The 25,370-nt window shown below is 44.4% G+C and overlaps 5 protein-coding genes across 9 annotated transcripts in view; 2 read left to right on the top strand and 3 right to left on the bottom strand.

Annotated features, from left to right (window-relative positions):
* gramd1a (GRAM domain containing 1A) overlaps positions 1–6,147 on the bottom strand; it is a 25,192-nt gene extending 19,045 nt beyond the window's left edge. The window contains 2 exon segments of the mRNA XM_069176370.1: positions 466–659; positions 5,967–6,147. The gene's annotated coding sequence lies outside the window, so the exon portion shown is untranslated.
* LOC138214640 (sodium channel regulatory subunit beta-1) lies at positions 1,891–5,476 on the top strand. Of its 3 annotated transcripts, XR_011179643.1 has the most exons (7): positions 1,891–2,095; positions 2,228–2,302; positions 2,534–2,700; positions 2,863–3,097; positions 3,886–4,045; positions 4,782–4,886; positions 5,252–5,476. XR_011179643.1 is itself a non-coding variant. In XM_069176404.1 (6 exons), exons 1-6 carry the CDS (start codon positions 2,053–2,055, stop codon positions 4,825–4,827), a joined length of 726 nt encoding a protein of 241 aa, XP_069032505.1. In that variant the 5' UTR covers positions 1,891–2,052; the 3' UTR covers positions 4,828–5,476. The 3 variants fall into 3 exon arrangements, 2 of the variants coding, with proteins under 2 accessions (XP_069032505.1, XP_069032516.1); XM_069176404.1 differs by having other exon boundaries at positions 4,782–5,476; XM_069176415.1 differs by lacking the exon at positions 2,228–2,302 and having other exon boundaries at positions 1,894–2,095; positions 4,782–5,476.
* Positions 6,148–6,250: 103 nt separating the features above from the next.
* dnajc28 (DnaJ (Hsp40) homolog, subfamily C, member 28) lies at positions 6,251–11,986 on the bottom strand. 3 transcript variants are annotated; one of them, XR_011179637.1, is made up of 2 exons: positions 9,585–11,979; positions 6,251–6,423 (listed from the first exon to the last, which is right to left on the bottom strand). XR_011179637.1 is itself a non-coding variant. In XM_069176393.1 (2 exons), the coding sequence occupies exon 2, from the start codon at positions 10,940–10,942 to the stop codon at positions 9,788–9,790; it is 1,155 nt and encodes a 384-aa protein (XP_069032494.1). In that variant the 5' UTR covers positions 10,943–10,953; positions 11,902–11,986; the 3' UTR covers positions 8,620–9,787. The 3 variants fall into 3 exon arrangements, 2 of the variants coding, with proteins under 2 accessions (XP_069032494.1, XP_069032486.1); XM_069176393.1 differs by lacking the exon at positions 6,251–6,423 and having other exon boundaries at positions 8,620–10,953; positions 11,902–11,986; XM_069176385.1 differs by lacking the exon at positions 6,251–6,423 and having other exon boundaries at positions 8,620–10,953; positions 11,608–11,979.
* On the top strand, positions 8,114–8,637 carry LOC138214379 (potassium voltage-gated channel subfamily E member 1-like). Its single transcript, XM_069175966.1, has one exon. The coding sequence runs from the start codon at positions 8,114–8,116 to the stop codon at positions 8,483–8,485; it is 372 nt and encodes a 123-aa protein (XP_069032067.1). The 3' UTR covers positions 8,486–8,637.
* Positions 11,987–13,110: 1,124 nt separating the features above from the next.
* LOC138214432 (uncharacterized) lies at positions 13,111–24,044 on the bottom strand. Its single transcript, XM_069176061.1, has 19 exons — positions 24,017–24,044; positions 23,255–23,558; positions 22,681–22,721; positions 21,938–22,214; positions 21,653–21,696; positions 20,878–21,181; positions 20,549–20,592; positions 19,744–20,026; positions 19,494–19,537; positions 18,916–19,204; positions 17,684–17,748; positions 17,502–17,587; positions 17,069–17,283; positions 16,728–16,978; positions 16,487–16,612; positions 15,129–15,264; positions 14,939–14,968; positions 14,163–14,215; positions 13,111–14,009 (listed from the first exon to the last, which is right to left on the bottom strand). The coding sequence occupies exons 2-19, from the start codon at positions 23,547–23,549 to the stop codon at positions 13,734–13,736; spliced, it is 2,859 nt and encodes a 952-aa protein (XP_069032162.1). The 5' UTR covers positions 23,550–23,558; positions 24,017–24,044; the 3' UTR covers positions 13,111–13,733.
* Positions 24,045–25,370: the final 1,326 nt, after the last annotated feature.

Raw genomic sequence — 25,370 nt, 5'->3', positions numbered from 1 at the left:
ATATCTTAAAACACGTCCACTGGGTGGAAATGTCATTTAATTTTTTTTAAGGAACTTACAGTATTGAACAACTTGTACGCTGAATTTTCCGCATCTGAAAAACACGTTCCTTCCAGATGCTGCATAAGAGTCGAGATTTTAACAGATAAAGGGATTTTTAAAGATCATTCAGAGACAGGAGGTTGATTTTTTCACAAGCAATTAGTTTCACTATTGATAATAATAATAATAATAATAATAATAATGATAATTTTCTTAAATCCCATAGAAATAATTGTGATTTTCAACAAATCAGAGCTGCATTTTTGGGGCGTTACAGTTGTTCTGCTTAAATATTTGTGAAATCAATGAAGTGACTCAGAAGAGTTTGAGTGAAGTTCAGTAGACACGTTTCCACGGAAACAAACACCGAGTCCTTTTCTTTTTAAGGAATAAACAGCATGCAAGTTGAATTTCATCCTCCACCTGTCCGTCAGCTCCGATCCTCGGCCGGCAGCCGCCTCCGCATCCTCTCGCCTCGATGACACAGCATCACGGTGACTTGGCAGTTTTTTTTGGAGAAATCCTCGGCAGGTGTTGTCGCTCGGCCGCTCGGCTGCAGGTTACCGACGGTCTGCTGCCGCTCGCAGCTTCTCCCGCTGCTGGAAACTCGATCTGCGCTAAAAATAAAAAGACCATCAGCAGCCAGAGAGGGAGGTGTGTCCCTCCCTCCCTCCCTCCCTCCCTCTCTTCCTCCCCCCCTCCCCCCCTCTCTCTCTCTGTGTGTGTGTGTGTGTGTATACACACAGGGTTTATCATATGTTCATATTTCCTTGAAGTCTCAGCCTCTGTCTGTCTCCGTTTCACCGTCACTATCTTTTATAGGCTCATACAAGGTTACGGAGGGGTGGGGTGGGGGGTTGTCTGGTTACATCACATGACAGCATCCCTGACCTCCAGAGCAGCACACACACACACACACACACACACACACACACACACACACACACAGAGCATGGAGGGATCTGTTTTTATTTTGTAATATTTGCACGACCTCAGAGGTGGGCCGTGTTTTCATTTGACCTTTGACCTGCCACGCCCACAGGCCCAAAAAATAACATAAAAAATAACCACACACACATTCGTCACGCGTCAAACGGTCGGCACGCAAGTGGAGGCCTTCACTTAGGCCGGCCTCGGCCTTTTTTTTCCTTTCCTCACGTCACCGGTGAGATCAGTCGTGTTTTAATCACCAAGCAAGGAGAGGAAGAGCTCGTTTCAGTCCTTTAATATCTCACGGAGGTTTAATCCCCGTTAAAAACACGCAGACACGTGTCGGCCAGGAGGAACTTCATCAGCGCTTTGAACTGGGATCCAGTCCAGGTCCAGGTCCAGGTCCAGGTCCAGTCCAGGTCCAGGTCCAGTCCAGGTCCACATCTGTCCAGAGTCGTATAATATACGTCGTGAACGCTTTGAAGGAGTCCGTGTCTGTTTTCACATGCATGGTTAATAAACTTAATCAAAATACTTAATAAAAGACTTAATCAAGTCCAAAATCGTCCATAAACAAAGTCTCTACTCTAAAACCAGTTTAAACCAAGTCTAAAACCAGTCCAAAGTCCATATAAAAGTAGTCTAAAACTGGGTTCGAAACCAGTCCAAACCATATCTGAAACCAGTTTAAACCCAGTCCGAGTTGTTCTGTCCAGTCTCCTCTGTGAGCTCTTTTCTTTAACGTAACAAACCAACAACAGGAGAACAGACGACCCGTTGGGGTGAAGGTCACGTGACCTCGCGACATTCACAGAAGCGTCTGACGGTGCGACCATGAATGAGAGGAAACGCGGCCGCGGCCTTCGGAGTCGTCGTCTCCGGTTTCAAACGTTCCAACTGGTCTCTAAATTTAACCGTCTTAAAGTGCGACGGGACGCTTCCAGACTGCTGCGGAGAGAAACACAAAGTTTGGACTCTTAAAGGGACATTTGGGAGTTTCACGGTCTCACGGTGTGGACTGAAGGACGGTCGCCGTGACGACGGGGAGGCGGCAGCGTGACCGGTTGACGTCCGGCAGACATGCGTGGTCTCCTGTCCTGTCTGGCTGTCCTCAGCCTGTTCGGTGAGTCCAAAACATTTCAGAGGTTTTAAATGTGAACTGTAAAACAAACAGAAACTGGAGTAGAAGAAACAGAACAAGTGAGTTTACAGGTGTTTAAAAGGACTTTGAGGTTTTATTCTCTTCAAATTAAAGCTGCGCTGACCGTCGTGTCCTCGTGTGATGTCACTCGAGTCGGCGTCGCTCTGGTCCGGATTAAAACACGCCGAGGTGTCAGGTTACAGGACGTTTATTTTACTGTCAATAAATCCTGTTTCTATTGTTCCTTTTTTTTATTATGTCTTACTTTTATTTTGAAAGTTGTTTGTCTTGTAAGTAAAACAACAACTCCTCCTCCTTTATCCTCCTCCTTCTCTTCTTCTTCCCTCTTCTTCCCCCTCCTCCTCCTCTTCCTCCCTCTTCTTCTTCCTCTTCCTCCTCCTCTTCCTCCTCCTCCTCCAGTGTGTCCGTGCCGTGGCGGCTGTGCGGAGGTGGACTCCCTGACTGAAGCGGTGGCCGGTGACGGCTTCCTGCTCGGCTGTATCTCCTGTAAGAGGAGGGAGGAGGTGTCGGCCCGGACCATCGTGGACTGGCACTTCAAGCCGCCGGCGGAGGACCAGTTCACTCATGTGAGTTGTTGGTTTTTAACTAAAAAAATTGATTTTGTGGAGTTTTAAGTGATTTTTTTCGAAGTCAAATTGCAGGAATCAGCAGAAAATCTCCTCCTTTATCCTCCTCCTCTTCCTCTCTTCTCCTCCTTTGTCCTCCTCCTCCTTGCTCCTCCTCCTCAGATTTTCCACTACGACCACCCCACCTCTGACATCCTCCACCCAGATTTCAGCGAGCGTCTGGAGTGGCGTGGGACGCCGGACGTGGACGTTCAGGTCGGCGCCGTGTTCATAAAGCGAGTGAGCTTCAACGACTCGGGGACGTTCCGCTGCACCTTCCACCGAACGCTCTTCCTGCTGCCGGAGAACCAGCAGGTCACCGTGGAGAAGGAGGTGGAGCTCACCGTGTTGGCTGAAGGTGAGGCGCACCTGGTCGGAAGGATGGAGGTCAACGGAACCGCTCAGATCATCAATAATACAACAAACAAATACTTGTAAAAAATGACAGAAGTTTGGACAGAAAAACTTCCTTCAAGTTTAAAGTTTAAAGTGAATTTGACTAGTTTTACCTGCTTTAGAAGTTGCAGCTCCTCCAGTGAAACGCAGAGATCAGAGGACAGAAACACAGCAGACTCTTACACTGAGCTGGAAACAATCGGCCGCTCACAAATTAGGTCAATAACAGAAATACAATATTTTCAGCTGGACCACAACAGCAGGGGGCGGAGCTATAAAGCGGGTCTGTCAGTGAGAGTCAGAGATCAAAGCTGAATGCATCAACTTTTGAAAATAAAAGCGGAGGGGGGGAGGAGCCAGCGGTGGATCTGACCGATCTGATCGGAAACCTGACGATACTACGTCCCGCCCACCGATAGCTGTAACCTGACTGCACCACAGGCCTGTCAATCAAACAGACACGCCCCCAAAAACAGGTCTTCTTGAATCTTCTTTTCTAATGAATGAGGGATTATTTTCAGATGGACCTCCAGAAAACTAATAAGAAGGAGTGACTTTAGCTAACAACACCGAGATAACTGATGGACACATTTTATTCACTTTGGATTTGATGAGAGAAGTTGAATGGGAGTCTATGGAGCCGGAGGCTTTTTGGAGCCAACCTCTAGTGGCACTCGATGGTATTGCAGCTGAAGACACTTCTGGATCAGAACCATTTTTCCCTACAAACTGTCGTTTCCTCTTTCCCAGCCAATCGGGAGCTGACCTCGGTGATTGCGGAGATCATGATGTACGTGCTCATCGTGTTCCTGCAGCTGTGGCTCATCGCGGTTCTGGTCTACTGTTACAGGAAGATCTGGGACGAGCACGAGGCTCGGCAGGCCCGCAAAGCTCTCAAGGCTCCAACATCGTAAGTTATTCACAAAGTGATTTGTCGCTCAGCTGATTAATGGGGGACCGAAAGGTTCAGGATGTAGGATTTTATTTGAAGGAAGTGAATACGAGAGGATCCAAAAGTTCAGAGTCGGTTCCCGTTGAACGCAGCGCAGCGATGCACCCGGAGCAGCAGGAAGCAACGACCTTCATCGCGCGTCGAAGATTTTCTGTTTCCCAGAAATTTGACTGAAAATCTGATGCAATGGGCCAAGCCGAAAAAAACAATGTTGGATGTCTGTGATCTTCGGGCCCGTCAGGCAACACTGCATTTAAAAAAAGCTACGATTCTGTAGTGGAAATCATTGCATGGGCTCAGGAACAGGAAATCGGCTGTAAGTGGGCGTGTTCAGGTGCGCGGTTGAAATCACAAGTTAACATGTTGAACTCTGTGACGATGTTGAACTCTGAATACCTGCTGAAGAAGCTCGTTGCTTCCTGCTGCTCCGGGTGCATCACTGTGCTTTATATCTACGCAGGAGGCGGAGCCACAATTTTTCTACAGTAGCCCACAAGGAACAAATCGAACTCTGGAGAGAGATGTTTTTTTAACGGCCACGATGTTTTTTTCTTACCTACTTGGGAGGGGAAGGGTGTTTAGTTGGTTGCATTCTGCAGCCTCACCACTAGATGCCACTAAATCCCCCACACACCGCTCCTGTAAATATCTCCTCTCATCTAAATGACTTCCTGTTTTCTTTCTGTATCTCCAGACTGCTGGAAACCAAAGACACCTGCGACGGGGTTCAGCTGGAGTAACAGCAGCGAGGAGTTCCACTTCGTCTGGTTTTCACAAATTGTTGAAACACATCCTGCATGTAAGCATGTTTTTGTGTTTCGGTTTTTCTTTTTTTTCGCCCACCAGGTGAAAAGATGTCGTCACGTTGCTTGGCAGCTTCACCTCTAAACACAGGTGCCTCCAGGTAAACAACAAAAAAAAGGTTGTAAATGTGAAGAGCCAATGATCTTTTTTTTATTTTATTTCCGGAGTTCATTCTTTAACTTTCTGTGTATAAAATATAAAAAATGACAAATGCAGCAGTGTGTTTTTGAAAAAAAAAAAAAAAACATGTTTAGATCGATGAGAAAAAAAAATGCCAATTGAGTCAAATTAAATTGTACAACATGATAAAGTGTGAAAACGTGCAGCAGCTGTTTATTCCTGCGTACGTTACCACTTTAGTGTTAGTTTACAACAACCATCAACCAGCAGTGACGTCATTGTCGGTTTTGGAGGAGTTGGGGGAGGAGCCAGCGGTGGATCTGACCGATCTGATTGGAAACCTGACGATACTACGTCCCGCCCACCGACAGCTGTAATCTGACTGCATCACAGGCCTGTCAATCAAACAGACACTTTGCAACGTAAGTTCAGAAAAGTGCTTTATAAATAAAGGATTTCACTGTTTTTCACTGAGTTTTTTTTGCTGTAAAATTCGATCAATTTATCAAGTGACACAAAACACCGAAGAGGGAAAGTAGTTTTCTTTTTTTTGGACCATGTTGCACCGTGATTTTACCCTCTAAATAGAATAAAATTAAATAGAGTGATTAAAAAAAAAAAAAAAAAGGCTGCACACACACTTGTTTCACTATCCACATGGGGACTTGCACTGACATAATGCATCTCCACTGTTTCGTCACTCTGACACAAACCATCACAACTTTAATCCTGAATCGAATAAAACCAAGTCTTCGCCTACATGTCCCCTGTGGGATGGTGTGTGTTCGGGTCTAAGTCCTCGCTGGGATATAAAAGCTCGCACGCACACACACACACACACACAACACACACACACACACACACACACACACACACACACACACACACACACACCAGTGAGTGTAAGGACATTTGGAGGTGATTGAGTTGTAACTGGATCTGGATCCAGACTCACCAAAGCTCTGAAAGCAGCTTTGTTCCCGCCTCCTGCCGTCCCCGTGGCGACCACACGCTCGTCCCCCGACGGCTGCAAAACCAGAACATGGGAAAGATCTTATTTTTTTTAATTTTGTCAAAGAGCGACCAGAGGCGAGCGGGATCTGTCCACACTTTACCGCACGAAGTGGAACATCATCATCACCCTCCGTCAGGTCAACGAGGCCCCCGGTGATGCAGAGGCGACATCTGACCTCGTGACCTTGCCCCCCTTACCCTGCCCCCTCCCTCCCTCTGTGACCTTCCCGGTTTCATTAAAACGCGTTGACATGCTGCGTGTCTCCTCCACGCCCGGAGGACGGAGCGTCGGACAGACTCGGCCGGCTCCTCACAGCTGGAAGGGACCGACGCGAGCCGACGGCGAGATCGAGTCCACGTTCACAGGTAGGTTTTTATCTCTCTCTCCAAAACTAACTCTGAAAGACAAGAAAAAAAGAGAGAGAAGACTGAAGTGTCGTTTGATCTGCAGAGAAACTGAAGATTTATATTAACAATCAACGTACAACATGTTTTTACTTGAGGTGTCTTTAAAGTGTCACAACAGTAAATTCTCCAACTAAAATATGGACAAATATTTCAAAGTGTGGCACATCTGAGATAAAAAAAATAAAAAACAATCACTTTGGATCCAAAACGAACAGTTTTATTAAAACACGACTTTCCAAAATAAAAGAACGTAAACTGTACAGGTGATTCTGTTGAATTAAAAATATATATTTTTTTTAATTCAACATTAATGCCGCAGACATGTTACAGGTGAGCTGCTGGTTACACCTGCAGCTGTGGAGTCGAAGCCCTCTGATGGGACGTTCAAATTAGACAACAAAAAGCTCCGCCCCCTCCCACAGATCTGATTGGTCAACTGTACGTTTGGAACAAATGAGCATGACATCACACCCTGCTTATCACTAGAAATATGACTCCGCCTCCTTAATAAGAATATATAAATATAATTGAATTTCATATTACTTGCAATATAATGTAGTTTCTACTTGTTCTAGTTCTATTAAATGACCCATTTGGTGAAGTCGGGTCTCTTTTGGTCCTCTTTGGTCGCTCCGAGCACCCGTACCGTAACACCACGGACTTACAATCCTAGTGGCGGCGAGCTGGACCGGTTTGGTTTGAACACATGACACGGAGCTAAAATGTTAAAAACACATGAGAACATGGATATCTTTGTTCATCAGATATCTTTGTTCATCAGATATCTTTGTTCATCAGATATCTTTGTTCATCAGATATCTTTGTTCATCAGATATCTTTGTTCATCAGATATCTTTGTTCCAACCAGACTGAACTAGCTGATCAGTTTAGTGTTTCTATGTTCTGTATTTATTCAGTTGGAGACCAGAAGTCCTCTCTGTTGCTAGGGTGGTTGCTAAGGGTCGGACTACTTCCTGGAGTAGTGAACATTGCATACGTTACTTAAGAGTCTACTGATTGTTTTCCAGTTCTTAGTCATAACCCATGTGTTGCCATGGAAACGAAGATTGCACGAATGAATAGTTTCATATTTTGAGAGGGAATTGCTCCACAATATAAAAACATTTAAGATTACATATTTTATTTAGTTGGAAACTCGTCGTATGAAGGGTGATGCAAAAATTTAAATTATTATTCCATCACACGGTGAGTAAAACGGACGACTCTTTAAAAAAAGAGAAGTCAGGTCACGTGCCATATTTGATCTGCAGCTGTTCAAAAACAAGGAAGTGGCTCTTTGAAAAAAAAACACATCCGTCATTCCTCCTGAAAAAGATCTGAAATTAAAAGTTGTAAAATGGCCTGAACAGATTTGTTTTCATGTATGGAAAAGTATCAGAAATAATTTGGATGTATAGTGAGACTGTTTCGTGAAACAGTCTCACTATACATCCAAATTATTACATGAAAAGAAAATCATTTGAAACGTCACAAAACAAACACAAAAAGACCAACAACTCAAAATCCGACATGAAACATCTTCCTCCATGAATGAACGCAGCCTTTAAGGGAAGACTCGCTGTCGAGGATCAATTCAGATAATAATTGTGCTTTCAACTGTAAAATCTGCAATAAAAGCTTTTTGTCTTGCAGTTTTGGGAGCGTCCAGCAGAGGTCAGCATGTCGCACATCAACGTCACGGAGCTGCAGTCGCTGCTGGTCTCCTTCCTTCAGCGCTGCCTGAACGGTACCAGTGATCCATCTCCAGCGGCGCCTCAGAACTCCACTACCCAGCAGGCCGTGCAGCACGCGGCCGCCAGCGGGATCGTGTACGTCCTCCTGGTGGTCGGCATGTTCAGCTTCTTCACGTTCGGCATCATGTTCAGCTACATTCGCTCCAAGAAGCTGGAGAGCTCTCAGGATCCGTACCACCAGTACATCGCCCGCGACTGGACCGCGGTGGCGGCGCCGTCCGGGGCCGTCGCCCGGGCTCTGCGCAAGGAGCCCGTCGTCATCGGCAACCCTGCGACACAGGAGCAGCTGCCGGACTAGAGGAGACGGTTTCAACACTTCACAGATTACCGTGTCACACTCTCCGTAGTCTTTAATGATCTTATAGTTTTAGGTTCTTTCACATCTGTGATTTCACAGAAACAGCTTCCATCATGTCCTCACAGCTGAGTTTTATAATAAACCTTACGTGTATTTGACGAAGTGGTACCACTGTTTCAGTCTCTGTGTGTAAATAGGCAGTTGAACAAGATATTTGTTGCGCTTGAACGCAGCGCAGAGACGCACCGGAGCAGCAGGAAGCAACGACCGCCACGAGGAAGTTCAACATCACCGAGGTCAACACGTTAACGTGACCGCTGAGACGTGGACAACAGAGATTTTACCATGATGGACCTGAAACTGGAGCAGAGAAGATTCTGATATTTGAGTGCAATTTTTGGGGGAACAAAAAAATCTTGAACTCGTGTTCCTGAGCCCACGCAGTGATTTCCACCACAGAATCGTGGCTGTTTTAAAAGCAGCTGAGGGCCCGAAGATCACAGACATCCAATGTTAGTTTTCAGCCTCGTCCTTTGAGTCAGATATTGGGTCCAATTTTTGGGGAACACAAAATCATTAACGCGTTGTGAGCGGGCGTGTTGTCATGTTGGAGAACCCTGTTGCCATGGCGCCACAGTTCAGGTGGTTCACAACGAATGTTTTCCCCTCAGACTCAGAAGGTCCCAGTGGAACTCTGTGTTGACAGTCTGACTGTGGGGGACAAATTCACGGTGACACAAAGGAAACCCAGCTGGTGTCTCCTGACCTGACGATCCTTCTTCGGTCTCGGACAGTGAAGCTCCGCCCCCTCTTGAAACGTTGAATGTCATTCAGAACACGTCGCCCGGCTCGTCGCTTCATCACCGTAGACTTTCTGAAACATTTCAAGAGTCTCTGTCGACCGTTTACAGAGTTTGACCAAAAAATCTGATGCCGAGGGAAAAGGCCAGCACTGCATTAAAAACTGCCACGATTCTGTGGTGGAAATCACTGCATGGGCTCAGGAACACTCGGCTGTATGTGGGCGGGTTCATTTTTTTGTTCCCCCAAAAATGTTGTTTCTCCGCTCCAGTTTTGAAATCATTAATGTTCTCGTTACCAGCGGTCACGTTAACGTGAGGAACTCAGTGATGATGATGAAGAGACGACTCTGAACACTTCCTCCTGAAGGTCGCTGCTTCCTGCTGCTCCGGGTGCAGCACTGCGCTGCGTTCAGGAACAGAATCTGAACTTCTCTCCTCATTGCCTGTAAAAAAAACCGAGTGAAATAACTGAATTCAATCCAAACAAACTTGGGTTGTTTCATTTGAGTAAATTCTGCATCCAGGACAGAAGTCCTGGTTTTCCAGATTCGGTCTTGTCGGCAGCGTTGGCTCTCCTTTTCTCCTCCTTCCTCCTCTCCCGCTCCTCCTCTTGCTCCCTCTGCCGGTCCAGTCTGCGCTGGCCGGCTCCTCTCGCCGCTCGCCGCGTCTCTCTGGACAGACCGAAGTGGACCATCTGCATGTTGAGCATCGGCACGATGAGGTTATAGTCGTCCACCATCTTGTTAAGTTTCACCAGCTCCTCCTCCACCGAGGCACACAGCCGCTCCCATTGGCCGAGCTCGTCGGGGGTCATGGGGTCACCGAGCCGGGCCCTCCCCTCCAGCAGCCTGTCTCGGATCCCAGCGGCGGACTCTCTGATGCAGCGCTGCGTGACCACCCAGCGCGGCTGGTAGCCGTTGTCGATGAGGATGCGGTTCAGGTTGTGGGTCATCGGATCTGCGTACGGGTTGTGCTGGAACTTGCTGAGGGGCTTTCCCGCTCCGCTCAGGTTCCTGAAGTCTCCCCGGGCCATGGACTCCTGGATCAGGTCCTCCACCAGCCGCTCCACAGCCTGCGTGATCTTGATTTTGCGGCTGCGCTGACGCACGTCCCGCTCCACCAGCGCCCCGTCCGCCGCCGCCGCCCTCTCGTGCTCCCTCTGCCGGTAGTTCAGAACCTCCTCGGACGCCCGGTCCACGCGGATCTGCCGGTACTGCCGCTCGCGCTGGCTGGGCGTGCCCGAGCCCACGCCCTCGAAGCTGAGGTAGTGTCTGTGTTGAACCGCAGCGCCTCTGGCCTTGTCCTCGTCCTCGTCCTTGTCCTCGTCCTCGTCCTCCCTCCCTCCGGCAGGTTGCCCGGTGCTCTGGTGAGTCACCACGGCGCGGTACGCCTCCTCCAGCCGGGCGAACAGCCCCGCGTCGGCGGTCGCTGCCCCCGAGTCGGGGTGGTAGAGCTTGGCCAGGCGCAGGTAGGCCTCCTTCACCTGCGAGGGGCTGCTGTGTCCGTCGTCGGGCAGCTGCAGGAGCCTGAAGCTCTCCTGCAGGCTGCGGCTGATGCGGGGAACCGAGCTGAGCCGACGGACCGGCGGCGACCGGCGGGACGACACGAGCAGAAAGAGTCCACGCCGGAAGTTCGAAACCAACGAGCGGCTCATCGCTGGCGGTCCTGTTGAGTTAAACAAAATAAAAACATAAAAAGGGAGAAATCTAAATCTGAAGCAAGTCACCTCATGAAAAATTTGAAATACATTTTTTCCCATCTGAAATGGCAGTTTTGTGTTTATCAGAAAGATTCAAAATCATCTGCAGGAAAAGTTTAAACAATAAAAAACTAAAGTGGTCAGAAACAAATGTAGTAATGTAAAAAGTAAACAGCACTATTTCACTGAGAGGTGTGCTGGAGTGTAAAAACTGCACGAATGGAAATACTCAAATTAACTTGGTGAGATGACACTACTGGTAATCACAGAAACGTAAATCAGGCTGATATATTTACATAACTGTATATATCTGTATAATAAGTGTTTTGTAGCTATAACAGCGTTATCTCAGTGAGAGAAGCTGAATTAAGGCATAAAACTGCATCACAGTGCAACTTTTCAAACTAACAATATACAAACAAGGTCAGAATGATCAGAATTAGGATAAATTACAAAGCAAAAGCGGTTTTAAGTCACTTTCTATGGAGGGATTTCCGGGACACAGTATTTCAAATCTCAGTATATCAGCGAGACATAAAACTGCATGAAAGCGTTGCTGCTTAAAATAAGAGTTTCCTGGTCAGAATTATCGGATTTAATCTAAACTACATGATTATTACGTATTTGTTTGTCTTCAGCTGCCGGAGATGTTTATGATCGGCAATAAATCAGATGGAAATAAATCAGATGGAAATAAATCAGACGGAAATAAATCAGACGGAATCCGTCGAGATGTTTTTCCCAGTTCGGCAGCAGGAGTCTTTCTTTCTTTCTTTCTTTCTTTCTTTCTTTCTTTCTTTCTTTCTTTTCGGAACATTTGACACCATTTAGCGAAAAATTCTGAATGAAAACAACAAATCAGAGCAGCGACCGAGCTGTTAACGGAACATTCACGAACACGTTAACGTCGTGACCTCCGGTAGAAGAACCAAGTCACGTTTGGTTTGTTGTTGGTGCAGCTTCTTCTTCTTCTTCTTCTTCTTCTTCTTCTTCTTCTTCTTCTTCTTCTTCTTCCACCTCGCGCGGCGCTGCGGTTTCCCGCCGCATCACCGCCCCCTGTCGGCCGTCCAGGAAACGACCGACCGACCGACGACTCGCTCCATCGACTACACTGTAAAAAAATAGCGTTACAAAACCAATCCGTTGTAAAGCACCGGGTCAGATTTCAGTATTTCTGCTGTCAGCGTTCATCTGTGATCTAATCATGATAACCATTATTCGTACAAGTAGAAGGAGCAGCAGTGAAATGGAGCCTTTCCCCTTCAGTACTGTTGCAATAGGTTTACCGTGAGGTGCAGGAAAAATAAACTGTCAAATTTAGTCATCTATTTTAATCTATTTGAGTTTCACACTGTTGAATTCAAAGTTTTGATGACACAGATGTTTCCCGCATATTTGACCTACTAAATATCCTGATTGCTATTTTTTTTAAAACAACAATAAAGCTGATTGAAAGTTTTTGTTTTTTGTTTTTTTTGTTTTTGCTGTACTGCTGTGGTCCATCTTTTCCCTAAATGATGTTTTCTTTTAGTCTCCGGTGAAATCAGAAATGGATGTGGTGCGTTTCATGTTCGATTTCTTTTAACAGATTTGGTTCTTATGCACCAAAAAAAACAACACGTTTTCTGATCTTATGAATCACTGGAGCGGTGAAACGCAGGCGTGAGAGAAAGTAAATTTACAGCAGAGCTGTAATCTGAAGCCTTTTGACCACCCTTGTTCATAATTTGGTGCCAACGGTAAACGTCAGGAGAGCATTAACTGCAGCTTCAGGATATCCAGAAACCCCGACAGCACCTTGTTTATATCTGTCGACGGCAGTAAACATTCGGCTCAGCAATTAAACATCGGTGACATATTTGAAGAAATTCCCTAAAGCATAAAAGGCATAAAAACATCGTGAACAGGTGTTATTTTGCTGCTACTCAGTGAAGATGTTGAAAAGGTAACGGTTTTATTTACAGGCTGCAGAAGTGTATTTGTGCAGCAACAACTATGTTTCAAATACTTTGTGTGAGGCGTGTAGAGATGAAGACAAACTGCCAATTAAAAAAGAAAGGAAACATAAAAACACTTTAATGAAATTTAGAATAGTAATAACAAAAATATAACAAAACAGCATGACAATGATAAACACCCGGTAAATTCTCGACAGTAATTAAAATTGATCTCTTTGAATATTAAAAATTTAGAAAAAAAAAGGCAGTTTTAAATCTTTTTTTAAAGGCCTGATGACACGAGGTGAATAACCTCACAGCGAACCACAGGCCGCTTATAAAAAGCTCAAAAAATAAATAAATAAATAGAGAAGTGCCAGGAACTCATGCCAGTGAGCCGGCTCAGCTGATGTCCGACGAATAATCAATAGAAAAGATGAACCGGACAGGAAGCCGACGTGATCGGGTCGAGTCTGACGGTTCAGGTTGGGAATTACAAAGTCAAAGTGTTCGCACATTTACAAACATGAAATCGAACAGACAAGAGCGTTAAACAACTTTTAACGGTGCAAAACCTGAATCGGTGGTAAAAAGGCTCATTCATGATCGTTCGCTGATTTTCTATCTTTGAATGGCGTCACGTTTTCGACCTGGAGAGGTTTCTTCTGTCACCGCTGATGTCAACAGATTCATCTACAAACCGCTGCCAAGTCGGATTCATCATTCAGACCAAACATGAGGGAGAGAAGTGGAGAAGAGTTATGCTTTGAACAGACTTCTGTTTGTTGCCATCATAACTTACATTTGTCTCACGAGCTGCTGTCAGACAACATGGACACCAGATCATTACGCCTGATCCTGCTGAACACCTCCTTGGTCACCTCCACAGAGCGCCGGCCGTAGTTCTGCAGCATCAGATCCACCAGGTCCAACATGTCTGCCGTCTCCAGTCGGCTACTTGAGATGTTCGGCAGCTCTTCATCGAATGGAGATTTCAGGAACCATTTGAACTCTTTGAGCTCTTTCAGGTTCAAATGGCCGAACGCTTCAAAGAGTTTCTGTCTGTCCGGAGAGATCGTTGCTGCCTGATGAATCAGATGCAAACAAAACAAACAAAGTGACGTGACTGCAGCTTTGTCAGTTAGAAAACATCATTTGAATCATGAGGCCGAGCGGTTTAAAGTCTAAAACGGTGAAAGCTGCGTCGTGTGACGTCACAACAGTCCGACGTTACTCACTCGCTTCATCCGTGCAGACAGCTGCTCGTCCTCACGGTCTCCAGACAGATTCTCTGAGGACAAACACAACAAACTCACGACTGTAATGTAACATGTCACCGTGATCATTTTATATCCGGCCGACTTCATCCAGAAAGATTTTGGTGTTCGTGACTCAGTTCTGAGTCCAGGTTGGTGAAACCCGCTGAACTCCCTTCGTCTGGTTGATAGAAGCGTGTTGAACATCTAGATGGAGGCTTCTCCACGGCTTCTGTTGCTTTCATTTATACATGTTTTGTTCTTCTTCACCGTCATTAAACTGATTTCTTTAATACAGTCAGTGATGGAAAGCAACGAACAACATTTACTCAAGTTTTGCACTTTTAATTAGTCTCCCACCTTTTCCCCTCAGAGCTCCTCATGTTTAGTAACTTATGTCCTGATAGAAAGTAGTTAAAGCAGCTCCACCGACAACAAGCTGCTCACACCGACGCTTCTATTTTATTCCAGCTGGTTGAACCAAAGCTGAAGGTGGAAATATCGGGCCGAGATGGCAGCAAGAAACGTGGAGACTAAACCAAATGAAGTCAGGCGACAGTGAAAACATGAAGACGAGTGAATCCGCTAACAAAACTTCAGCTGCGGTTGAGTTTCCTAAAGATGGAAAGACGTGTTGATGACGGGAACAACGGGGACATGAAGGGTGTTTGTTCTTCAGCTGCCTCTGAAGCTGAAGTTAAAACATCTCTGAAATCCAGAGCAGCTCTTCTACCTACAAGTCATTAGAAATGTCTCACCTTGTACATGTCCAGCGGTTTCATACTCATCTGAAAAAACAGAGGAAAATAAAACAGAAATTTGTAGCTCATTAACTGTTAATGTAAGAATGAAAATCAGCTTCACTAATAATTCTCACTTAAACTAATAAAAATGAAATTGACCTGTCGGCAGCGTCCGTACGTTCTTGTAGAAGTTTTTAAAACGTACCTTTTCGAACTGCACATCTCCAAACCGGCTGAGTCTGTTTTTCTTGTGTGAGTTCAAGCTGGAAGTGTCTGTCGGGATTTTCAATGTACACTTCAAAGAAATTTGGAGTGCAGCCTATTTTTCTGAGCTTTAATGCCTGTTCAAGAAATAAAGAGTGAGTTCCAGAGTTTCTGTTCTTTTTTCTATATTTTTATACAAGGTTGATAAAATTGTGGCGATATTCTCCCTTTAATAAACTAATATGAGAGTTGATGCACAAAGTTCAGTCTGTTCCTGTTGAACGCAGCGCAGCGATGCACCCGGAGCAGCAGGAAGCAACGACCTTCATGAAGAAGTATTCTTTTTGTTTTGTGACCGCTGGTAATGTGAATATTTGTGATTTCACCACGGACCTGAAACTGGAGCAGAGAACATCAGATTTTGACCCCCAAATTTTGTGGAACAGAAAATCTTGAACCCGCCCACATACAGCCGAGTGTTCCTGAGCCCATGCAGTGATTTCCACCACAGAATCGTGGCAGTTTTTAATGCAGTGCTGGCCTTTTCCCTCGGCATCAGATTTTTTGGTCAAACTCTGTAAACGGTCGACAGAGACTCTTGAAATGTTTCAGAAAGTCTACGGTGATGAAGCGACGAGCCGGGCGACGTGTTCTGAATGACATTCAACGTTTCAAGAGGGGGCGGAGCTTCACTGTCCGAGACCGAAGAAGGATCGTCAGGTCAGGAGACACCAGCTGGGTTTCCTTTGTGTCACCGTGAATTTGTCCCCCACAGTCAGACTGTCAACACAGAGTTCCACTGGGACCTTCTGAGTCTGAGGGGAAAACATTCGTTGTGAACCACCTGAACTGTGGCACCATGGCAACAGGGTTCTCCAACATGACAACACGCCTGCTTACAGCACGTTGAAAAAGGACGAGTTTCTCACCCTCAACAACACAATCGTAGCTCCCCCGACTCTCTGGATTTGTCTCCCTGCGACGTCTTTCTGTTCCCCATAGATCGGATGTTTCTCTGCTCCAGTTTCAGGTCCACGGTTGAAATCATTAATGTTCTCGTTACCAGCGGTCACGTTAACGTGAGGAACTCAGTGATGATGATGAAGAGACGGCTCTGAACACTTCCTCCTGAAGGTCGCTGCTTCCTGCTGCTCCGGGTGCAGCACTGCGCTGCGTTCAACAGGAACAGTGTCTGAACTGTTTCATCCACCTCCGTATATCTACTGCATCTTTCCAGATGGTAAAGTACGGGACAGGATCGGTAGAAGTGAGCATGGTCATGATAGATTTATCTTAATTACAGTTTTATCGCCTGTTACAAAGATATTTTAAGAGAATTAAAAGTTGTTCAAACCATACTTCAGGATAGATTGTTGCAGCATCCAAATCTGATGTTAGGTTGAAACGATCTTTTATTTTCAGGGACTTCTCTGGATGTGGCTTTTGGATCTTGTATCCATAAGATATTTCACTCTTGTCTATTTTCTGTGGAAAAAACAAAAAATATAGATTTTGATATACATATATATCAATATATATTTGTTGTGCATTTTTCTACCTAACAATGACTGGTGTGGGTGACAGTGAGACATGTACCCACCTGTTGTAGGCCAGGATCTTGTGGGATCAGATACACATGCAGCGTGAGGAAAGCTGTGTTGGCTTTATATATTAACACGCTGCAGTTGATTCTCACAGGAAATCCCAGTTTGATCAGAACCGCTCTCGGGGAGAAAATCGGTTCGATCAACTTGACATGTGATGATGTGACCTCAGAGGAGTTTTCCACAACGTCTCCACAGTCTTCAATGTGAAGGACGGCAAACTTGTCCAGTATTGTTGGGTTGTCCTCTGCACAAAATACACATAAAGTACAAAGTGAGAAGAACAGGTTTGCATCAGAAATGTCAAAAGTTCAGAGTTTTAATATCTCTTTCTTACTGATGCAGATCCAGTGTGGAAGGTGCACTTCACTCAGCTTCCCAGCAGTGAGTGTGACGTCCATCAGGGGGCCTGCAGGCATGTACTGCCTGTGTTTCATCCTCTCCAGGTGACCCCCCCAAGAAGGAAACTGGTAGTGAAAGCTGGCCTTGTCCTCACAGATCCAGCGTAAACCAGAGACGCTGCATTCAAAGTGTCCCGCTTCAGACTGCAGGCTGAAACAAGGAAAAACAGTTCGTATCTCAACGCACATGAAGGAACACAACAGAGTAACTGTAAACTGAGAGCAGCTGTCTTGGTTTCATTCGATGTGAAATGTAAAATGAAATGTAAATAAAGATCTTAGTTTTCCTTCTGTGAAAAGATTCCCAGCAGCTGAGCTTCATGTTTTTATCCAGTTTGCTGCGCTGCAGGATCTGAGTGTTGTTTTTACCTGTAAGTTGGAGCCTCTTCATCCGTCCTGCTCACCTCAGGTTCCACTTTAGTCCAGACAGCAGAGTCCGGCTGCAGAACACAATCCTGTTTTGGAAGTAAGTGTTGTAAATGTTCCTTTTTGCAGCATCACATAAATTTATGGAAACTGAGGTGAACTAACAAATGAATGAACGAGATTACCAGAACACTTCTACAATCCTCCAGCTCCAAGCTTCCAGAAGGTCTTTGTTGAGACACACAGGATTCTATGAACATATAAAATCATACGATAACCCTTAATGTGTTGTTGATGTGCTTCGTAACACATTTACATTTTCCTGCATGTTTTCTTCCTCAGCAGCGACGAGAAGAGAAAACTCTTTACTGACGTGCTTGATGCTTGTTAACGAACGGAAAGGAGATAAAACCACACAGACAATACGGGGAACAATGTAATAAAACAAGACTACGTAGAAAACCCCTCAGAGAATCTCCACCTTAACGTGGTGGGGGGGTTTGAGTGGCTCAGTGATCCTGTGCTGGTCATCAGCTCCTGGTCGGGTCTCCCAAGTCAAACTTCGCCCAGGGGGCCCGGTCGGGCTTAGCCCGGAGAAACATCATGGAGCAGCCCCCCTGTGGACCCACCACCCGCAGGGACAAGCATCGGGTGGGTGCACTGGAGACCGGGCGGCGGGCGAGACGATCGCAGGCAGCGTAGACCAACTCTAAGGACGTGGAACGTCTCCTCGCTAGCGGGGGAAGAGCCGGAGCTGGTCCAGAAGGTGGAGCCGGAGGAGGAGATGGAGGTGGAGAAGGAGGTGGTCCAGGAGGTGAAGCAGGAGGTGGAGCAGGAAGTGGAGAAGGAGGTGATCCAGGAGGTAGAACAGGAGGTGGAGCAGGAGCTGGTCCAGAAGGTGGTCCAGGAGGTGGTCCAGGAGGTGGAGCAGGAGGTGAAGCAGAAGGTGGGGCAGAAGGTGTTCCAGGAGGTGAAGCAAGAGGTGGAACAGGAGGTGGAGCAGGAGGTGAAGCAGGAGGTGAAGATGGATATTTATCCGATAAATTCTTCGACAGATTCTGATAGAACACAAAGTTGTTGCCATGACAGCAGACGATGCTTCAAAGATGGATTTTACTGCTGATGAGCGACGGACTCCAGATTCTTTGAGCAACTTCTACATATGAAGCATCGTCTGCTGTCAGTCAGCTTTTTGTGAACACCTGTAAAGATTCCTTCCAAGTTCCCACAACAGATATTTTATGTGGACGGACATGGAGGGAAACAGCTGACTGACTGGAGGAGGAACAACAACCACCAGGAGGTGACTGTTGTTTTCTTTCTCGTTGGTGATTAAATCAAGTTTAAACCCAAATACAGTGAATCATAAAAGTGAATTTCCCTTCATGAGACCCTGCGATTGTTTTTGTTGTCCTACCTTTGGATCTAGAGCTGATCTCTGACATCCTCTGCTCCAGATCAGTCCTGTTCATGTCCATGAGAACCTCTCTGGTCACCTCCACAGACTGTTGACCAAGTTCCTCCATCATCACATCCACTAGTTTGTCGGTCTTGTCTCTAAACACCAGTTGGTTTATTTTTATTGATGGGAGGCTCTTCTGGAAACACGTGAACTGCAGCAAGTACTTGAATTTCTTGATGCCGTCGTTGTTCAAATATTCAAGTGTCTTCAAAAGAAGTTGTTTAGAAGCCGCCATTAATTCTTCCTGAAAAATTTACACCATTCGTTAAGCAAACAGGACATTTCTAAAGATTTATTTCCTCATGACAACGGTAAACGTATTAATATTCCTTGTATTGATTATATTTCTCCTGTTTTAAACACAAACACAGAGAAGTGTTTGTGTTTCAGCGGTTTATAACAATATTACAGAAGACTTCAACATTAACAGTGAGAATCCAGTTTAAAACATGCGTTCTGTTGGTTTCATTATTTCTAATGTTCAAGATGAGGATGGTTTTCCACCTGCATGGTCTGAATGAAGTCCCACTCACTGTGTTCAGCTGAGCAGCTCTACGCTCTTCCACAGACGGCTTCTCTGAGGAGAAAGAACACCGACTTTCATCACAGCTCCAAGTGCAACAAACTTTAATGAGACTCAGATGCTTCAAAAAACAACAAATAACCAACACGGCTCAATGAATCCAGTACGATGTTGATTTAATCAGATATTCAATCTTTAGGGAATTATTGATCCCATGTTTTCATATTTAACATTGACGATGACAGATTAGTGTGTTTTACCTTCGGATGCAGAGCTGCTGTCTGACAGCCTCCACAACAGATCCGTCCTGTTCATCTTCTTTAAAGCCTCTCTGGTCACCTCCACAGACTGATGGCCGACACCGTCCACCATTGTAGCCACTATATCTGCCCTCTGAACTGGGAGGCTCCGCCATGATAAGAGTGAGAGAATCCTCTGAGAGAGAATCGACGGCAGGAGTCGGCTGAAGTCCTCGAGCTCTTTGTTGCTCAGATCATTCAGGGTTTCCAAAAGCAGCTGTTTCACAGCTGCTATCGTTGCTACCTGGAACAGTGAACACATTCACTCAGCATATCTTCAATCCACTTCACAAGTACAACCGGTGACTGCAACACCTCAGAAGGTTGAAAGCATCTGATACGGCCTGTTGTACCGATTCTTCTTTATGAACATAAATTACAGAACAAACAATGCTTCCCTTCTTTGTATTGTTGTAGTTTTTCTTTTCATTTCCAGGCTGCAGCTGTTTTCTCACAGAACTATCAAACAATGAAATGAATCACATTGGCTCAAAACTCTTTCCTATTTTTCAGGGTTTATATTTTGTTTAATTCTTTGAAAATGGTGAACAGTAAAATCTTTTTATAGTTTTTGAGGGATAAACATTGAGAACAATGGACATGCTGACATCTGATGCTCAGTGATGAAGACATGATGAAGGACTATTGTTGGATAAAAGTGCTGCTGTGAGAGAAATGCCGTGTAAACCAGAGTTTGGATTTTGCCATCAAACAGTTCAACCTGCCTGTGAATGAAAGCTGTTGTAGTGAACGTGATGTTACTCACTTTCTGGATCAGAGCAGCAAGTCGCTCGTCCACAGACGGTTTCTCTGAGGAGAGAAGAGGTGAGAGACACTCGTCACTGATTTAACATCTGATTATCAGCTCTGTGTATCACACAATACAGGTTTGTACAAAATACTACAAAATCTCCCTTTAAGCTCCTTAACAATGATAAACTGTCACAGTTGTAAACTTTGTACAAAAGAAGATCTTAATTTCTCTCCATTTCACATCAACATATTTAAGACTTTGCTGTGAAGCATTTGAGACACGTTAAGAAGCGTTTCAGTGATTTGAACATGTTTAGGTGATGTCATGTTTCGTTGTCTTACCTTTGGGTCCTGAGCTGCTGTGTGAAAGCTTCTGCAGCAGATCCATCCGCTTCATCTCCATTAAAATCTTCCTGGTCTCCTCCACTGAGTTTTGTCTGTGAATCTGCACCATAATAAACACTAATGTCTGCAGGTCTGATGTCTGCAGGTCTGATGTCTCCAGCACCCTCCTCCTTAGGAGGACTTCATCACGTCTCTGATGGTCAAGGCTCCACCGCCTTTGATTGAAGATGTTGAGCTCTTCATCACTCAGACCAGCCAGAGTCTCCAAAAGCAGCTCAGTAACAGACACCATCGTTTCTACCTGGTAAATTCAGAGGAAATGTTTATCAGTCAAACAGTGGAGTTTCTCAGCTGAGACGCTTTCAGATGTTTCTGTTCACTTATTTTGGAAAATAACGTTTTATTTGGAAAGGCGACTTTATATTTGTAATACTTTCAGCAGATGTTCACGATGTTTTTTTACAGAGAAAATTGCACAAATTCTGAAAAAGCTCCTGCTTGAATTTGAAATTTGTGTGAAATATTATGATCACAAGATAATTAGTAATGACACAAATCATAATGTTTGTCAGATTAATCAAATACATTCTTTAAAAAACATTTTGTACATGAAGACATTTCTGTCACTTTTATCTTCCTAAAAGACCATTATATCTCTGGTAACAGGGTCATGATTGTTTAATCCTTTCTTTGTATTTGCTTTGTATCATTTTCAATGATAAAGATGATATCAAAGCTGCATCTGGAGTCAGACAGATGTGACATGACTCACTTCCTGGATCAGTGCAGGCCAGCGTTCATCCACACAGTGTTTCTCTGAGGAGAAAAGAAACAACAAGATTCAAGAATGAGAGAATAAACATCAGACCTTTCTCTGAAATAAATTTAATCCTGATCCCATTTATTCAACATTAGATTTGCTAAATCATTTAAAGGTTCAGTGTGCAGGATTCAGGAGGATCTGTTGTTCAGTTCTTGTTGATTCAGCTCTTCATGTTATTGTGTTGCGTTGCTGTATTTGTGCCTTCACACCTGCGTCATGTGTTCAGTGTTTTACCTTTTGGTAGAGAGATGCTCCCTGAAAACATCGGCAGCAGATCCGTCCTGTTCAGGTCCATGAGAAACTCCCTGGTCACCTCCACAGACCGACGACCAAGACCCCTCATCAACAGATCCTTTATCATGGTCCTGTTTCCAGGTTCCACGTGGTTCCATGGAAGACTCTTCTGGAAGAAGGTGAACTGCAGGAACCACTTGAAGTCCAGGAAATCTGGTTGACTCAAACCATCCAGAGCTTCCTGAAGCAGGTCTTCCACAGCTGCCATTTCTGCCACCTGGAAAATTCAAAGCATACGTTCACAGAGAAAAGGTTCTTTTTCATTCAGAAAATAAAAGATGGATGTTGTTGGATCTGGTCTCCGTCATCACTGCAGATATTTGAATGTTTAAAGATGTTTTCACTGAGAATCACTGAAGCTGCTGATACATTTACTCATTATCAGTTTGTGGAGCAGAGCAGGATTTATTTTTCCTTCTCCACTTTAATTTCTGCTTGATGTTTCTCATTAATATGATTTTATATCCAGGTTGTAACGGCTCCCTGATCTGAACATCAGGTTTTTGATGAAGTCTGTAAAAACAGCAGAGAAATGAAACCCTCTGTAGAAACACGCTTCTTTCCGTCTGTGACCGAATGTTTCATGTGAACCTTCCACTCCAAATTAAAACAAGTTTCATTCATCACTGCTGTTGATGATTTTAAATCTGTGTCTCAGGTCACACAGATGTTATGTTTCTTACTTTGAGGATCAGAGCAGACAGATGTTCGTCCAGATGTTTTTCTGAGGAGAAACAAAGAAAATGAAAGAAGCAGAAATGAGTGTTTATGAATATTGTTCAAATAAAAACCCAGTTGCTCTTAAACCTCCTGAACTGTGACAGACTAAATGTTATTTTTGGTGTCTGTGGCTCAGATGGTGGAGCGGGTCCCACTGATCATAACGTTGGTGGTTCAATCCCGGGTCCTGCTGTCCACCTGCCGAGGTGTCCGTGAGCAAGACACCGAACCTCAAGTTCCTCCTGCCAGCAGCTCTGCTGCCGCTGGTGTGAATGAGGCCAATTTGAAAGCTTTTTGAGACTGCTGAGGTGAAACATCGCTATAAAAGTGAAGACCATTTCCCATTGGTGCCCCTCTCCCACCGTATTGTTTCACATTTCACACTTTGTACACCAGATGATACACCTTCTGTTTTATACACTTTAAACCTTATTTATATTGTAAAGAACAGCACATATATGAACATATGAAAAACACGTTAAGAAGCGTTTCAGTGATTTGAACATGTTTAGGTGATGTCATGTTTAGTTGTCTTACCTTTGGGTCCTGAGCTGCTGTGTGAAAGCTTCTGCAGCAGATCCATCCGCTTCATCTCCATTAAAATCTTCCTGGTCTCCTCCACTGAGTTTTGTCTGTGAATCTGCACCATAATAAACACTGATGTCTGCAGGTCTGACATCTGCAGGTGTGATGTCTCCAGCGGCCTCCTCCTTAGGAGGACTTTGTGACGTCTCTGATAGTAAAAGGTCCACTGCCTTTGATTGAAGATGTTGAGCTCTTCATCACTCAGACCAGCCAGAGTCTCCAAAAGCAGCTCAGTAACAGACACCATCGTTTCTACCTGGTAAATTCAGAGGAAATGTTTATCAGTCAAACAGTGGAGTTTCTCAGCTGAGACGCTTTCAGATGTTTCTGTTCACTTCTCATCGATGTTTTAGAAATGTAGATGTGATTAGATTCCATCAGTCGGACTAGTAGTTAGTAATAATGTGCTGTTTGTCTTTTAACATATTGTAAAGTGATGCATGTTACTCAGGAGGTTCAGAAAACATAAATTGTTGTTGTCCTGACAAGTTATATGAAAATAAATCAAATACTTTGCTTTGATTCATTTAGTTTCCGACATCATTTTTTTGTATAGCTGAGTGTCAGCCGTGTTGAAGACCTTGTGCGTACGATAAGTAGTTTAAAGGAGAACAACGTGAGCGATATTTTAAGTTACGTTTGTATTACGTATGATGAAGATTTGAATGAATGAAATGTGGACCGTGTAAAGTCGACTGATGTGACATCACTCACTCTCTGGGTCAGGGAAGGACGCTGCTGTTCCTCTGAGGAGGAAGGAAACAGGAAAAGATCAATCAGCAGTCGGTTTGATCAACTTTCATCAACAATACAGAATCAAAACTTGATCCCCAAGTGACACTTTAACTGTATTAATATTATAATATTGGTTTAGAAAATACAGAAATGTAAAAGATCAGATGAAAACATTGGAAGCCAGCCTGTTGCTTCACTCTTCATCTTCGGCTCCTGAGTCGGTACCTGACGGTCTCTGAACCACATCAGTCCTCCTCATCTTCATCAACAGGTCTCTGGTCACCTTCATACTCTCTGGTCCGAACTCCTCCACCATCAGCGCCGCTACATCCGGCCTGGTTGACTCCTTCAGTCGGCTCTTTGGGACGAGTGCTGAACCCGGTTTCTGTTTGATGAGCGACTTGAATTCATCAAACTCTTCTGGACTCAACGGATCCAACATCTCAACGATCAGCTTCTCAGTCGCCATTTCTTCAGCCTGGAAATGTAAAAGAATAGTGAAGTATTTAACAGTGTGGTATTAGTACTTTTACTTACAGAGGAGTATTTAACAGTGTGGTATTAGTACTTTTACTTCCAGTGGAGTATTTAACAGTGTGGTATTAGTACTTTTACTTACAGTGGATATTTAACAGTGTTGTGGTATTAGTATTTTTACTTCCAGTGGAGTATTTAACAGTGTGGTATTAGTACTTTTACTTCCAGTGGAGTATTTAACAGTGTGGTATTAGTACTTTTACTTCCAGTGGAGTATTTAACAGTGTGGTATTAGTACTTTTACTTCCAGTGGAGTATTTAACAGTGTGGTATTAGTACTTTTACTTACAGTGGATATTTAACAGTGTTGTGGTATTAGTATTTTTACTTCCAGTGGAGTATTTAACAGTGTGGTATTAGTACTTTTACTTACAGAGGAGTATTTAACAGTGTGGTATTAGTACTTTTACTTCCAGTGGAGTATTTAACAGTGTGGTATTAGTACTTTTACTTCCAGTGGAGTATTTAACAGTGTGGTATTAGTACTTTTACTTACAGAGGAGTATTTAACAGTGTGGTATTAGTACTTTTACTTACAGAGGAGTATTTAACAGTGTGGTATTAGTACTTTTACTTCCAGTGGAGTATTTAACAGTGTGGTATTAGTACTTTTACTTACAGTGGATATTTAACAGTGTTGTGGTATTAGTATTTTTACTTCCAGTGGAGTATTTAACAGTGTGGTATTAGTACTTTTACTTACAGAGGAGTATTTAACAGTGTGGTATTAGTACTTTTACTTCCAGTGGAGTATTTAACAGTGTGGTATTAGTACTTTTACTTCCAGTGGAGTATT

The sequence above is a fragment of the Embiotoca jacksoni genome, unplaced genomic scaffold, assembly GCF_022577435.1.
Source record: "Embiotoca jacksoni isolate LCO1_2020_lvr unplaced genomic scaffold, fEmbJac1.0.p SCAF_106, whole genome shotgun sequence".
Taxonomy (NCBI): domain Eukaryota; kingdom Metazoa; phylum Chordata; class Actinopteri; family Embiotocidae; genus Embiotoca; species Embiotoca jacksoni.
This window is presented reverse-complemented; position numbering and strand designations above follow the sequence as displayed.

Excerpts from the sequence above, each read along its gene's own strand:
- LOC138214379 (XM_069175966.1), top strand. The coding sequence starts at position 8,114 with ATGTCGCACATCAACGTCACGGAGCTGCAGTCGCTGCTGGTCTCCTTC.
- LOC138214640 (XM_069176404.1), top strand. The coding sequence starts at position 2,053 with ATGCGTGGTCTCCTGTCCTGTCTGGCTGTCCTCAGCCTGTTCG. Across the intron at positions 2,701-2,862 it reads CGGAGGACCAGTTCACTCAT|ATTTTCCACTACGACCACCC; the intron begins GTGAGTTGTTGG and ends CCTCCTCCTCAG. Across the intron at positions 4,046-4,781 it reads GCTCTCAAGGCTCCAACATC|ACTGCTGGAAACCAAAGACA; the intron begins GTAAGTTATTCA and ends CTGTATCTCCAG.
- LOC138214432 (XM_069176061.1), bottom strand. The coding sequence starts at position 23,549 with ATGGTGTCTGTTACTGAGCTGCTTTTGGAGACTCTGGCTGGTCTGAGT. Across the intron at positions 19,205-19,493 it reads GAGCTGCTCAGCTGAACACA|GAAGAATTAATGGCGGCTTC; the intron begins GTGAGTGGGACT and ends TAAATTTTTCAG. Across the intron at positions 16,613-16,727 it reads AAGATCCTGGCCTACAACAG|AAAATAGACAAGAGTGAAAT; the intron begins GTGGGTACATGT and ends TTTTTTCCACAG.
- dnajc28 (XM_069176393.1), bottom strand. The coding sequence starts at position 10,942 with ATGAGCCGCTCGTTGGTTTCGAACTTCCGGCGTGGACTCTTTCTGCTC.